The 16,099-nt window shown below is 48.8% G+C and overlaps 1 protein-coding gene across 16 annotated transcripts in view; it reads right to left on the bottom strand.

Moving 5' to 3' along the window:
* Positions 1-13,544, bottom strand: part of MBNL3 (muscleblind like splicing regulator 3) — a 92,765-nt gene extending 79,221 nt beyond the window's left edge. For 8 of the 16 annotated variants that reach the window (XR_005255046.1, XR_005255047.1, XR_005255048.1 and 5 more), the window contains exon 1: positions 13,405-13,533. Coding sequence is in view for 2 of the 16 variants with exons in the window: in XM_038122957.1 (XP_037978885.1) it covers positions 13,405-13,524 (120 nt within the window). In the remaining 14 variants the exon portion in view is untranslated. Of the gene's footprint in view, positions 1-11,956; positions 12,449-13,163; positions 13,278-13,404 lie in introns of those variants that run through there. The other 8 variants (XM_038122957.1, XM_038122951.1, XM_038122964.1 and 5 more) reach the window with 8 other exon arrangements.
* Positions 13,545-16,099: the final 2,555 nt, after the last annotated feature.

Here is a 16,099-nt window from a genome sequence, read left to right as displayed (position 1 = left end):
AACACAAGTCAGGACACCAGCTGAACACAAAGGACTTCAACCAGGTACCACAGCACCTTAGCAGGCACAGCTCAGTGACCTGCTGCAGTGGTACAGTCAAAGAGCAAGCTGGCTGCTCTGTTTTGCCACATGTGGCCTGGTCCCTGCTGTCCCCACTCTATCTGGCCAATATGCAGGAGGCACAGGCTAGAGATGGATGGAGAACAGCTTGTCCTGTCTTGCCCAAACACACCCAAACATACAAACAGGGTACCAACACTGAGTGGGATCCAGCTCCTGCACTCCACCTTGTGACCCAAACCCCTCACATATCAGTAGCAGCAGTGGGGATATCAAACCACAAATACAGTATTAGTAGCTGATTTGTTATCTGCTTATTCCAAGAAGGCAGCTAGCTGTGGATTCAACCTTCAGGCAACAAGGCAGGTTTTTGTTAGCACTCAAAAACATTTGCAGAGTGCTTTGTTAAATGTTTGTGGGCGATGTTCAAAATCCCAATTATCTGTATCTGACACGATGCTGAACCAATACTCTCCTAATTCACAGGAGCTGTAAAAGCAAAGCTCCATCAAGGCTAGGAAGAGCCTTTGGATCAAATTGTCTGAACTCTGAAACAGTCCTTGACTATGGGCTGCAAGAAATCCTCCATACAAACACACCTTTCATATTGTGGGAGGAGGAGGGGAAGGAGAGAAGAAGAGATTAAAACCAAAAGCCAGATCCTCGGGTAACAGAGAAATCAGAGGTTCTCCCTCAGTTTGCAGTACCACAGATTTGAGCCAAAGGTGCTTTTGAAGTTGTTTTATGAAATATTTTAATTTTTCTACCTATGTGTGCAAGCTAGGCAGTGCTTTTCAGACAAATTATTTATTCAGCTTTACAGTGACTAACCTGAATTTCCAGACTGCTTCAAAAGAAAAACTGAAGCATTTCTTTACAAAAGGCAAAGAGCATTAGATTTCCTCCCTCCTTGTTTTTCCTTTTCCTTTTTCCTCCATCCCTCAGCTGAAACATCTCTACCTCTTATCTAATAAATAAACAAATTATGTATCTTTCCATAAAAATATGCTCTTCCCTTCTCCTCCATGCCAAAAATGTGCTGACAATTTTTCCTTTTTTATTTTTCTTTGCTGATACTGCTTTAAATGGAATAAATTCCTTTCCTATTTTTAATTGATTTTTTCAATTTAGCTACATACATGAAAAAAACCCATCAAGTCTTACATCACTGGCTGCAGTCTTACAACCTGAAATAAACTGAACACCATGTTGAAAAGCATGGGATTACCACGGGCTTGGCATTAGTGGGATACCCTACGAGAAACAGCCACAGCCAAAAGGAAACTACAGGGTCAGTGAAAGTGGCCACCCTGTTGCATGAACTGCTTCAATGTTACTTTCCAATAAGCAGCATCACAATATTTACAAACAATTAAGGCTTTAATCCATCAAATGAAGGACCAGTTTCAAAAGGCATGGACTCACCAGGATACATTTCCTGGCACCCAGGGTAGGTGTCCTGAGGACAGGGAGCTCAGGGAGCATACACCTCTCTTCACCATGCCTTCAATATGTGCCTGCCACAGGGGAAGCAAAGTCACAAATAGCAGGTCTGGTTTAAGGCAAGGTTTAAGGTTCTTTAACTGTATCTCCTCAGGAGTAAGCTCCAATTCTGCAGGGTGGAGGGTGGATGTACATTTCCTTGGGTGGAGATGCCCTCTACTCAACCCAGCCTAAGACCTTCACTTACACGGGGCTGTGATTAGGGGATTCAGGTCATAAGCAAGCAGATCTCACGTTTTAATTCTCTCTCTCTCTCTCGTTTTGGTTGCCTGGATCTCCAGGATGAGCAACATCACATTCCTACAGAGAGCTAAGCTCGCGTGCAGCAGCTCTCTCCCTCAGAGGAGGGAAATGCACGAGGCTGATCATGATAACCTCCCACCTGAAGATGTTGGACGTGCCACAGCACTCCTTCCCCCCACTGAAAGCTCCAAACAACAATCCTAAAGCCAGTCTTGCCTCCTCACCTCCACAATTCAGCTAACAATACTGCATCAAATTCATCTATGCCATTGCATTTGTACCCCCACTCTGGTAAACCATCCAGAAAGTTGTGCCTCCAAAACTACAGCAGCCTGCATCCTCTCCACTCTTCCAGTTTCCTCCTGAGATCACCCTGCTGAGAACCTCTTTGGCAACACACAGGTTCAGGACCATCCTAAAACCAGCCACAAAAGGATACCAGATTGCTGCCCTTGTTTCACTCTCCTGTAAGCACCTTGCAGGATTAACCCCTTGCTAAATGATCTGGGACTATGGTAACACGCTCCCAGATTTGCTATTTATTTGTGGCAGCTTTCACTACCTGCAGATGCTGTCCAAAAATACAGGAGAAAAATGTGTGCCCTTGGGAGCTCAAAGTATAAAGGCAGAGGTCAGGAGAAACACTCTGTTCTTATTAATGCAGTTCTACAGAGAGCTGGGGGAAAAAAGAGCCATGTCTGTATGCTTCTCAGAAGCAGATTATGGTTAATAATACAAAGATTACTGACATTAAATGAATTTAAATTCATTCTTCTATCATTCAGAATATTAAGGTTTTTACCTTCCTCCCAGAATCACTTCCATTTGTAGTCAGATTCACTTTCTGCCTATCACAAAGTTATTATATTTGGACAATAATCACCACAGTGGACTTCTCCCTCTTGACAGTTTTGTTGTATTAGGAGTCTTATTAAAAAAAGTATTTGTAGCATTACTTTAGCCTTAAAAAAAATTAGGAAGATAGGATGCTTACAATTGCTGCATAAATCACTGAAGAAGCTTCTGCAATCCTAATGGGTTCTTAGCCTATCAACAGGCAAGGGCAAAGTCTCACTTGTGCTGTAGCAGTGTCACTCCTGCAGACAGAACAAGTGGTGCTCAGCCCTGGGCTCTGCCAGGGACAGGGAGCTGGCACTCACCAGGGTGGAACATGCCACAACACCAGCACGTGTCACAGGCACATGGGACCAACAAAAAAGTGCCTCTTGCTGGTGACCAAAAGTTAATTTTAAATTCCAATTGCTCCTTACTAATGTTCAGATTCAAACTGAAGACACTGCTCTGCACCACCCCACTAGGAATTTAATGGTTTTACAGCCAGCACCAGCAAACTGAAGATGAAGCACAGTAAGAGCAGCAAAGCCAAACACAGGCTTAATTTCATGAGAAAAAACTCCTTTTGAAATTTAAGTTCCAGTTCAACTTTAAAATCCCTCTCCCAGTCATCATGACACTGACAGAGAAGTATCTGAGGATGCTCAAGAGAAAGCCATCAGACAAGCAAGTCACCAGTCACGTGTTTGCTGCTGAACATCACGAATGACTGCGCTAAAAAAGTGTCTCACAAGTGCTTGAATCTTCATTTTAGTGTGAGAAAGGAAACTTCATGTCAAAAACCTGCAAATCACTGCCAGTCAGTCCCAAATCTGGCATGCTTGGCCGGTCTGTGGCATGCCCCACTTGCTCTCCTGGTCCCTACATTGGGAAGTCAAGCCAACACATCCCCACACTTACAAAACCAGAATCAGTGGGCAGCTCTCTGAAATGTTGTGTGTGGTGAGCTGCTGCTGCATGGGATCAGTCCAACTCAACAGTCCAGTCCTTTTGTTTCAAAAAGGGAATTACTGCTGCTAAAAGGCACCTGCCTTAGCTCACAGCCTTATGCAATGGATGCTCTAAGCATTTTTAATTAAATCAGTATATAATTATTAGAGTGTTTTCTGAACCGAAAAACTCCAGCACCTTGCAAAAGGCTGCTAGAGACTGACTCACCTCACCCATGCAGATGCTCTCCTGCAGCACTGGGCATCCTCCAGCTCTGCTTTCACCACCTTTTCCAGAGCATTGGCCAGGTATCATTCCTGCCCTCTCCCTCAGCCATGACAAGCATTCATGGCAAAGCAGAGGAAAGAGGAGAGCAGCAGTGAGGAAAGAGAACACACCTTTCAGTGCCAAAAAACATATGAAGTGTGTGAAGGAGCAGGCTTAGCTCCTCGTGGCACCCATGAAGCCAAGAGCACCGGGCACAGCCTGGGGGGTCAAGCAGCCTTGGCAATGTCCCATTGTCAAGAGGTTTCTACCTCTTGTCCCAAATCCACACATTCCCCACAAGATGTTCCAAGATCTAGGGGAAAACTTCATCATGTAAGCTGGCATGCAAAATGGTGTCAACACTCAACCAGGGGCATCTGCAACAGTCTGTGAATTTAGAAATCCAGGTATCGCTAGAAAAACAAGTGGGTGGCACTGTATGGAAAATTAATAAATCTGTTATTCAACGCATGAGACACTTCCCTGTACCTTATTAATATATCTCAAGGTCTTGTCAGAAGGATAACCTTCCACGTAACACAGGGCACAGAATGAATTTGGCGTTTGGCAACAGCATCCTCATTCCAGCCTTGGTACCTGAGCATCAGCTACTGAATGAGTCATATTACAACACAGTCACCAGAGCTGGAAAGTCCCCAACCCAGCAGGTCTTTCCCTTCAGCAAGGTTCATAAAACCTCATGCAGAATCTGCCCTACATGCCATATTCATCTCCACAGTCTCAGAAGAAATGTGGATCACAGCTACTCAACCCACTGCTCTGCAGACCCTGAAAATCACGATGAAGGTGGTCAATCCCATGACAGAGCCACCCAAGAGACGTGCCCTGGGCAGACTGCTCCAAGGGAGTGTGCAGTGCAGGCACGGGGAGGAGTGGGGATAACCTGCCTGCACTTGTGAGCAAGGGGGAGAGGCTGGTTGTACCCAGAGGCAGCAGGGGAGGTGTCACCTCACTGTGGAGATGTAGGAGGGAAGGGGCTCACTGTTCATCCTGCAGGAGAGCAGCCCACTCTGGTTTCCTTATTTACATGACCTGAAGTGCAGCTTCCTCAAGCACCTTGTGAAAGGTGCTGCTTCATTAGCCAGACCACGCCTGGGCACCTGGGACACCGCCAACACTAGCTCGTTACCGAGGCTGTGCTTAACGAAGGGCACTGAGGGTGTCACACCAAGTGCTTCACTGAGTAATTAGTCAAGCCAAATTCATCGGTGATGGACTTGGAACAAGCAGTGTACACGGAATGGAGTCAAGTGCAAACGCAAGGTGGAGATGCCAGTGCCAACACCTGGGCAGTCTGACTAAAGGCATGGAGGCTTCACAAAACACCTCTGCACTCTGACTCCCTCAGTCAGATACAACTCCAATATCTGGAGGCTTAAGAGAAAGGAGGATAAACCACCTGTAACCCTGCTACTGTTTCTTTTCTGTGCTACTGTTTCTTTTTTGTACTTCAAAAATAACTTCACTGCAATGTATCTGAATGCAATAGAATCCCCCCGCGCCAGCACTGCTTATTACTATTTATATAAAAATATTCAGACTATAAAGGAGCCCACTGATACCTGGTATGGCCATAAAAAGATTTATCCGTTCTGACTTGGTGGCTGCAGAGTAGGAGATCCTACAACTGAGCAACTTAAGAGTGACCAGCATTGATTAAGAGTTTTGACCAGATTTTGGGGAGAGAAACCCAAACACCATAGCTGCCCAACCAGGGAAGAGCCCAAAGAGCCTGATTCTTTCTTCTCCATCAGTTTTGCACCCTATGGCATGTGGTAACATTTTCCATGCTGTGGACTAACCCGGTGCTCTGGAGAATAGCCCCCAGAAGCAGCTCAGCAGTCAGCTATGGCTCAGAGCTTGTCCTTTACCGGGCAGGATTCCCCATCAATGACATGGGAATGTTTTACAGCTCCTCATTCCAGCCTTTAGGACCACTTTAACAACTGGTCCATCAACCCACACAGGCTCCTCCCAGCATCACAGAGCCGCATTGCACAACCACACCTCACCACCACACAGCCCCAGAACCTTCCACCAAAACATTACCAAATGCTTCACAAGCACTAATGAATTAAGTCCAAGCACATCCCAATTAACTCCAGGAATAGAGAAGCAGGCTGAGGTGTCCCCATCTCCCTGCAAGCCTGCTGAGGAGTCGGGCATGGCAGACAGACCTGCCAGCTCCCTCCCTCTGCTCAGCTACAGACCTGTGAGATATTTCAAAGGCTCTTACCAAAACAGAGGGAAAGGAGAAAAAAGAAAAAGCTTTCTGTTTTCCTTGAAAAGCAGGTCGTGCAACAAAGAAAGCACTAATAAAGGTTTCACCATCCAAATTAAAAGTCAAAGGCAGCAATGAAGTGTCTCTGAGATATAAGAAACACGTTGTGCACGGTGTAAAATTTATTGCTGCCTAGCAGAATGAAGCCAAACATCTTAATATGGAAAAACACCGCTTCTTTTGACCCAAACAGATTTGGAACAGGAAGTGAAAACAAATCACCCAGCTGCGGCCTCCCCACACTGAGAGGAGCAGCAGCCAGTGTTTCCTGCCCACCCTCGCCCTGTCCATGGCTGCCAAGGTCTGCACACTGTTTGCTCAGGGGCCAATCCCACCTAAAACAGAGATTGTTACTAAAGCTGTTGTAGGCAAGATCAGGCCGTTATTGAAGGGGATTCAGCTGGGAAGAGCCAGGAAAATGGAACTGCAGGAATCACCCCAAATGCTGCATCCATTTGCAAACTGTTCAGGGACAGGCTCCCCTGCAAGGAGATTCTCCTTCTTTCAGTGGCTCTCTACGTTTTCACCAGCCAAATTCCTGACTCAGGACAGGCATACTTCAAGAGTTAATTTTGGTTTTACTACATCATCACCAACAAACCCTGAGAAATTAAGTCAAGCCTCAATTGGCTCAAAACATAATTGCATTTCTCTTAAATAATAGCTTTGCATTATTTCTTTTTTTTTTTTTTGAGTTTGTGCATATTACGTTCTAATTATATTTTAAAGCTTTCCTTTGCAGCTACAGGAATAACCCAGAAAGACATACAGATGAGCTAATTTTCAAGTCATCACTTGACTAAGGACATGAAGCTTTAAAAAAAGTGACAGATAGACCAAAGGACTTGGGAAAAAAAAGAAACATGCAAAACTGAAAGTCCAAACATGCAAAACTGAAAGTCCATTATCTCTTTTGTTAAAACCAGTAACTCAGTGCCAAAGAGAATGGCTTTAAGACCTCAGCAGAGCGAATGCTGAATATCACACATGTAATGCAGCAGAAAATGCCATTTACACAAATGCTACACACTGAACAGCAGCTCAGAACCTGGTATTCTGACCAAAATTCTGCTTTCAGCAAATCTCATAAGTATAATTTTTATCAGCTCAAGCAGATTTTTCCTACAAGATTTTAAAAGATTACATGCCAGGTGTAGAATACTTCATAAAGCAGAATTAATTTTTGCCTTGCGTTATTTTTTTTTTAAATTTATATATATAATAGCAACCAGCAAATTACAGCCATTAGTACAACACTGCCTTCACAGCAGATTTATGACAGCATTACTAAAAGCAGAATTTCATCCAACAACACTTCTGGATAACTCAGACATCTGCAGAACCAAGGGGGAAAAAACCAACATAAGCATGCACAACCACACATTTTGTGCATTACCATCCAAGACTTTTACAAGGATGGGTGCTTTGTGCCACTGTTCTGCAAGACAGTACCCTGAGCACGCACAAGGGTATGGTACAGTCTCCTGCACACAGCGACCTCCAGTCCTACCTCGTATTCTTTTAAATCCCTCACCTTCATGCTCATAAATAGAGCTTTGGCAGAGGAGCTGCACTGCAAGGAAGGAAACTCACCCCACACTCCTGTTACAGTGCTACATGAAATCCTCCCGCCTCTGCCCCAGCAAGCTCCCAGCAAAAATATCCAAGTTTATCATGCCGAGGAAAGAACAATAAGTGGGAGTCCGAAAAGGCAGTCAGAAGTACCGCCAAAAAATCAGAGCTCTTTCTCAAAAAAAGGCCCTCCCTTAGGAAGCCTGCCAATCAAACCTGATCACGAGGCTGTTTTCCGAGGGTGAATAGAGTTCTTATTGACACAGCTTATGTCTGCAGCATGCAGCCCTCCACAAGGCTTTCAAGAGCAGATCGGATTACACAGACACATTCTCTCTGATTTTATGCATTCAGAAGCCCTCAGACATAAAATACCCGGCTCAGAAGGCCACTGCTTTTTCAGCTTGCTATCGGCCTACGTGCTTTTACAAAAAAAAAAGCCCAGGCAAACAGATCCTGGCACCTTTACTTGGGCTCCCAAGGCCCTCACCCTCACTCAGCAGGGCCTTATAATTTGCAGGCCAAGCCACAGATTTGCACCATGTGAATAATACGAGACGACTCATTCCCATGGTGAGTACTTAGCATCAAAATGAGAGAAGGGAAAAAACAAATATCTGCTGACACCATTTAAAATGGGAGACGATAACATCGCTCTGCGTAGACAATCCTCTCTGGAAGATGGCATGGAAAAAGGGGAGGATACACACCTTTTAAAAGAACAACATGCACTGCACAGCTTAGCAGGGTAGAGGTGACCAACTGCAAAAGCATCAGAAGCACAAATTCAGGTAAATCATCTATCCAGGGGCAGCAATTTGCACACATGGAAATCTGAAGATAACTAACTAAAAGGATCCATTTATACAATTTCTATACTTGGGGGGTACAATAAGGAATTCCATTTCAGCAGCAGACGCTGATAGAAAGCCTGGGAAACCCATGATGTTGCATTAGAGGTGAACAGAGAATTACAAAATGTTTTATTATAAATGCTCCAACTTAAAGACTGAATTTCAGCAAAAGAGACAAGTCTGCTTAAATCACATGACAAATTAGAACCTGAGCATTGCCCTAGAGATGGATGCATGCACTGCCCAGAGGTCTGGAACTAAAAAGAAGCTCACAGCCCCCTCCTCCAAAAACCAGTCTAAAAAACAAACCAGTACATTACACATGGGTAAGTGGATCCCTATCACCGAAAAAGGAACTCCTGCATCAACTCAGACACACTGAATTGAAACTTCTCACTGAAATATTACATATGGCAAACACAGCAAATCAAGCAAGCTTGAGCTTCAGAGCTTTTAAGGGATTTTAGGAGCAAACACACACTGTTCAATAAAGACATCCTCTCTTCCCTGCTTCCAGGCTGCAGTCGCTCCCCAGCCAAGATTTTCTAGCATTTTGCAGAAGACTTTTCTCACATTTTCCTGATGGCTGCTAGGAGGCTGGAGCTGGGCAATGGAAATGCAAGATGCCATGTCTGTCTGACGTAGCAGTTCTTTGGCTGGATGTCTGCACTGTTCTCAAAGCCCACCAAGAGAGTCATCACTCCTAGGACTACCTTTGAATATCAAGATCTAAGCAAACTGTGCTTTGCTCAGCCTCCCTCTCACTGAGTAGCCTCATGTTTCTAGTACTCAGTTTCCACATGTGACTTCTAGTATGTTCATGGTCCAAAAAGCTTGCTCCTATGAATGCTCCATACTCTTTCCCAACACATCTGAGTCATGCAATGGTTCACTCTACCAACAAAGCCAAGTTGTAACCACCAGCACAGAAGGGGTGTCCTAGCGTGAGCATCAGTCACCAAATCCCAACTGCAGATTCATCATCTTCACGTGTGCCTGCATTAGCCACAAAGAGAACTTTCATTTGCTTTCAGGCTCCTGACTGAGCTGCAGGTGCTGCTGACTAGGCCAGCCATGGTTTGACTTGTGCCTTTAGGAAGATCCATTTGCCAGACATTAGCAATGCAGTTATGCCACGGCCCAGCCTCCTCCTGTCCTGCCTGGGCCCCCAAGTCCTTGTGCCAACACAACCATCTCTATGGCCACATGGAGAAGATGAGTGATGGCTAAAATCAGCGTCCTTTTTTTTCCTTGCTATTCTGCAAGATTATTCTTAAATTACAAGGATGAAAGAGTCAGGGGAAAAAGACCAGAAGCAGGACCACTTCCACAACAGCACCAGCTTCAAAACTGATTTGCAAGCTATGCTGCAAAATGCAAGAAAGCCATCCTCTCTCTCTGCAGTCACAAGTTTTTGAGTTGCACTTTGAGATTCCCTTAAACATGCTGAACAGCCCCTCAAAACTTCACGCGTGATGACATCATAAGTGCAAAATTCTAAGCTCCACATATTCCTCTTGCCAAGATGGGACAAGCCCAGGAGAAAACTTCTAACTCTGTAAAATTCTAAGAATAACATGTAAAGCTTATGCCAGCCATTCCCCAACACAGAATAAGAGGGCAGAGCAGGCCCCCATTGATGTGCAACTGGGCACAAAAACCACTAGAAAATCCTCTATGTGAATTCAACATGGCAGAGGGACAACTGCCCAGCACCCCTACTGTCAGTAGCCTTCCTGCAGCACATGGTCCAGCACTCGAGGGAGGAATGACAGGTCTAGATCCACTCCCTCTTTGCCATGTGGGTCCCTCACGCCCTCACAGCAGTGGAAAGGATCTGGCACCCTGAATTCTGCTGACCTGGCCAGATGCTGCAGGAGGCTGAGCAGGACAATTTACAGCACTGTGGAGCTAATTTCCTTGCTGACCACCAGGTCTGCTTTGGGCCCCGGCCAACACATCCCAAAAGGCCCATAAGCCAGCACCAGATCTGCAGCAGCTACACAGCTGTAAACAGGCTGAACCAGGTGCACACATAAAATTCAGTTGCTCCTAGGAAGGCAAACTGAGCCCAAAGTAGACTGCTCCTTCTCCTGTTATCACTACATCCCATAATACCTAAAAGCTTCAGCACAGTCCATTGTCTTTGAAAAAGAAACACTCAAAACACTGAAATAGTTCTCAAAACTTTTCTGGGCCATCTCTACTTTAAAATGACTTCATTTAAATATGTGCCATGTCTATATATACACACACACACACACACACACCAGGGGAAATCAGCACCCGTGAGCAGAGCTGGTGCCCACACACTGTACCTCTGCACAGCCTCCCAGGTCTGCCTGTGCAGCTCCACACCAGAACAGCCCTACAGCAAACCAGAGCCGCCTGAAGCCACCCCAGGAAGATCCTCCCCCACTGGCAGGAGCACTGAAAAGACCACAGTCTGCAGCTCTCCACCAGACTTGCTACCACTCATCTTTTTTTGGGTATAGAGAGTAATGGGGGCAGGGAAGTTTTAAGACCAAATTACAGAGTGCTTTAAGTCCTTCACTTCTGCATGAGGCTGAACCCCCAAGTCCCCCCTTCAGGATTTTCTTCCCTCCCAGGACCGAGATGCATGATTTGGATGATCTTTAGTAAATTAAGCTCCAAGGTGCAGGACTGTGCCATGTAAGGCCCTTCTCCAGCCTAGAGAGCAGCACCATTGCAGCCTCCACATACTACCTGAACAGCAAAACACCCGCAAGGAGGACCCAAAGGGGGAAAACATCTCTGCAACCCCATGGAAGCTGCTCTGTGGAAACTTTACCTGCATTACTTCTGCTTCTATAAATCCCAGAATAACTACCTTAATTCAGACTGATCCAACGCAGACACCCGATAGTTTCAACATGGTACAGACTATAACCTCACTCTAATTACAGGATCATGTTACATGTCCAACAACTGCTGCAATTTAGTCTTGCCCGATACAGCCCAGCTGAAAATTGCTCATCCCACCTCTTACTCTCTTACTTTTTGGCAACCTTTGAATGGAAGCAGGGGATACCTCGCAACACCTCAGCATCTGACACACTCGCATCCCAAGCCCCATAAAGACTAAGTCATTATTTCCTTGCAGTAACAAAGGCAATGACTTCCATCGGTGCAGAATAAACTAGTTTTAAGCAAATAGCACAGACACGACACTCCTGTTCATACTCTTCTCTATGCAAACACAATATAGCATTATAGCTAAGAGCCACAACACCACGAATTCGCACACCACTCCCCGAGCCTGGTGCTGATCGCACACGGAGCCTATCTGAGCAAGAGGGGAGTTTTCAGAGGCAAAAGCTGCAGGACCACGCAGTCAGACTTCCACTACCTCAAAGGCAGGGGATATTCCTTACAGCAGCCCACGTCTTGCCTTTGAGCTCAAAACTGCATCCGCGGCTCCCGCTGCCATGAAACGGGAAGGTTTTCTCCCCGCAGCCGCTCGCCCGCGCCTGAGCCGAATGCTAACAGGTCTGTGCCTCGCGTCAGCTCCGCCACCGCCTCATGCTCGGCCGGGGAACGCTCCGCTGCCCGGGCGGACGAGCTGTCCGGCCATGGCTCGGCGATGATTCAGCAAGGGGGTGGCTCCCGGTGAGAAGGCACACCTCCTGCGAGCTGTCACACCGCGGGGCCGGGGCAAAATGGGAGAGAGAACTTGCTCTGTCTATCATGGCTGCACTTTTCAAAATGCGTAACCTGGCCTGGTAGGGGCGAGGGGGGCGAAGGGGAGAGGCGGGCAGGGTGTGTGTTTCCATCAGCAAGCACATGGGAATAATTGAAGAAAACATCTCGAGGCTTTTACCGATGGCACAAGTAAATGAAAGAAAAGAAGAAGAAAGAAAAAAAAAAAACCAAAAAAAAAAAAAAAAAAAAAAAAAAAAAAGCCAGACACTTCGGGAGCCAGCATCAACTTCGCCAGGCTGTGTTCTTTGTTTCTAGGCAGACTCCAGTGCGGTGGCAAGAATGAACAAATGCGCATGTCTTCATAAGAGTCAAAAAAAAAAAAAAAAAAAAAAAAAAGGAAAGAAAAAAATCCCCCCTCCCCTCCGGCCCCTCTCTCGCCGCTGCGGCGGCCGGAGCCCTCCGGAGAGTTTGGGCTGCTTTTCCAGAACTAAAACTCCGCTTCCCGCTACTCCGAGCAGGGGTTTGCCACGCTACCAGGAGTCCGGGGGTACGGCAGCGCCTGCAACACTTTCGGCTGCAAAAAATTAGTTCTGGCGTGGGCTTTGCGATTTATTTTTTTTTTTCCCTATTAAAGAACGGAACGCCGCCCCCGCCACGCTCCTACCGCGCCAGCCGCCCTCCGCAGCCGCCCGCCGGAGCGGAGCGGAGTCCGGGCCCGCCGCCGCCAGACAAAGGAGCGATGCGGAGCCGCGCCAGCACCCGCGGCCAGCCCGCCTGCGCTCCCGGGACAGCCGCCGGCGGGACCGGGACCGGGACCAGCCGCCGCCGCGCCCCCTCCCCGGAGCGCGCCCCCCGTCCCCGGGCGCCCGCGGCTCGGGGGGGCACCGAGTGCCCCGCGGCCGCCCCGGCCTTACCTCGCAGCGGCGGCGGCGCTCGCAGGCAGCGGCGGCCGCTCCGTGCCACGCGCGGCGGCGCGGGGCGAGCCACGGGGGCCGGTTTAGCGCGGGGGCCGCCTGCGCGCCGCCATTTTAACGCCTCCCGCCCGCCCTCCGCCCCCCTCACCCCCCTCTCCCCGCGGCCACGCGCGGCGTGGAAATGCCGCTCAGCGTCCCCCCTCGTCCTCCCCGTGCCCTCCGCGCCCGTCCCCGCCGTTACATTGACGCAGCGGCTCCTGGTCGCCGGGCCCGCCGCGGCGGAGCTATAGCAGCAGGGCAGCAGCAGCAGCCGCCGCCGTCGTGGCCCCTCCGCCGCCGCCTCCCGCCGCCGGGCGCACATGGTACGCTCCGGGGCCGCGCCGCGCCGCGCCCCGCCGGCCGCGCGCGCCGCCCGGCTGCTGCCATGGCAACCGCCCCGCGACCCCCGCCCCGCCGCGACCCGCGGGACGCGCCCCGCTCCCGCCGCTCCCGCCGCTCCCCGGGATGCCCGGGCGCCTCCCGGTACCCGCACCTCTGCCCGGCCGCTGCGCACGGAGCCGCCGCGCTCCCGCGCCGAGCCCACCTGTCCCCAAAGCCACCGCCACCTGCTGAGCGGCTGCATCGCCGCTGTCCCCAAGCCACAGCCGTACCTCCCCGCCGTGTCTCCTCCACTCCCAGCTGTCATCACAGCTCGCTGGTGTGTCCACGCCATCCCCCAGGCCATCATCGCACCTCCCTGACGTGTCCCCTGTATCCCTGAAGCCACCATCACACCTCCTTGCTGGGGCCCCGCTGTCCCCAAGACCACTGTGACATCCCCTCACTGAGGGGCTGCATCCCTACCATGCCCAAATCACCACGTATTCCTGCTGTGTCCCATCTGTGCCCAAAGCCACCATCATACATTCCCATTGTATCCACACTTCCCAAAGTCACTATCACATGTCCCCACTGTGTCTCTGCTGTCTCCAAAACTGCCATCACACCTTCTTGTTGTGTCCCCACTGTCCCCACAAACACCATCACATCCACCTTCTAAGGAGCTGTAGTCCTGCTGTCCACAAAGCCACTATGATACCTTCCCACTCTGTACCCTCAGTCCCCAAAGCCACTATCACAGCCCCCTGATGAGGGGTTGAATCTCTACTGTCCCCAAACCACTGTCACATATCCCTGCTGTGTCCTCTCTGCCCCCAAAGCCATCGTCACACCTTCTTGTGTGTCCCCCCTGTCCCTAAAGACACAATCACATCCCCCTGCTGAGGGGCTGCATCCCCACTGTTCACAAATCCACCATCTCATCCCCCCCATTGTGTCCCTGCTGTCCCAAAGTCACCATCACATGATCCCCACTGTGTCCTCTCTATTGCCAAAGCCACCATTACACCTTCCTGCTCTGCCTTCTCTGTCCCCAGAGCCACCATCATGTGCCCCTACGGTGCCCCCACTGTACCCAAAGCCACCATCATACCTTCCCACTCTGTACCCTCTGTCCCTAAACCCACCATTACATGTCCCCACTGTCTCCCTGCTGTACCCAATGCCACTATTACACCTTCCCGCTCTGCTCCTGCTGTCCCCAAAGTCACCAGCACCTCTCCATCCTCATGTCCACAGCCATCATTGCACCCCCTCACTGAGGGGCCACATCCCCCCTGTCCCCAAGCAATCATCACATGTCCCCAAACACATCTCATTTGCCCTCAAAGCCACCACAGCCTCCCTTCGCCGAAGCTGCTGTCACTCCATCCCCCCCGAGGGGCCGTGTCCCTGCCGGGCTTGGCCACCCTTACCTGGGCAGTGGCACAGCTCTTCCACGCTGCAGTGCTCATTTTCCCTCCTGTTTTGCAACAGAAGATTGCGTACGCCAGGACAGTCGCGAGGGAGAGTAGGCGCAATGTGAAGCAGATGAGCGAGTAAATCATGAAGCCGCCGTACATGTTCTGCATACTGCAAACGAGGAGCTAATTTCCTGGCAGCCGGCTTCAGGATGCTTCGAGCCAGTCTCTGCCGATGTGGCCCTTAAAAACCTCTCAAGCTGTGGCTGCAAGCAGCCCTGCTCCTTTCTGACTTTAGCATCTAATTCCCACAAATATAGATAATTGAATTATGCATTTTCTTAGGGCGAGTGGAAAACAACCAGCAACCACTGGATCACTGAGGAAAACGAGTCAGTCACTTTTTATTTTTTTTCCTTAATTCAGCATTTTTTAGGGTTTGGTGACATTTTGTCAAGCATGAACTCAACCAGAGGCAGAGAGAAGCGGCTGAGGGTTGTTTATTGCACGCAGAGTAGCCCTCCCTGACAGCAGCACTAATGGAAATAACACTAATAAAACTGTCTGAGCAGCAAAACGTGAGCCCTGGTTTCTGTGCCCTGTTCTCACAACCACTTTCCCAGTGAGCACCAGCAGACCACTTCACCTCCCTTCCTAGTTACCACCACTGATTCAGAGTTGAGATCAATTAGTTAATGTTTGCAAAGTCAGTTGAAGATGACAAAGTGTTACACGCTGCTAATAAAACCATAATGATCCCACTGTTAAACATTAAACACACAATGAGGTGTAAAAAAATACCACATTTATGGAAAATTCCTCTTCCTGCAAGGACAAAGGATTAGCTCCTAAAAAAAGAAGAATGAGCACAAATTTGCACCACAGGATTGTGTCTCAAGGGTTTGGCTTCTGCTTGGGTGTTTGTTACTGATTATTTGCGTGTCCATGGGCACACCACTTGGGCCAGCAGTCGCCGACCCATCTGAGCATGGCAACTTAATCCAGAGCTAGCCAAAAACCACCAGAAGGTTTTGGAAAGGGATGGTCCTTTCCATTTTGTGCCTCTGCTTCCCAGTCTGCTAAACAGGATGAGGATTGCAGCTGTGTAGCCTGATTTTTGCAGGCAACATAATGCAGCAGTTAGCAAACCCTCGCAAC

This window comes from Motacilla alba, chromosome 4A (genome assembly GCF_015832195.1).
Source record: "Motacilla alba alba isolate MOTALB_02 chromosome 4A, Motacilla_alba_V1.0_pri, whole genome shotgun sequence".
NCBI lineage: Eukaryota > Metazoa > Chordata > Aves > Passeriformes > Motacillidae > Motacilla > Motacilla alba.
Note: the sequence above shows the minus strand (reverse complement) of the source record. Positions and strands in the feature narration are given on the sequence as shown.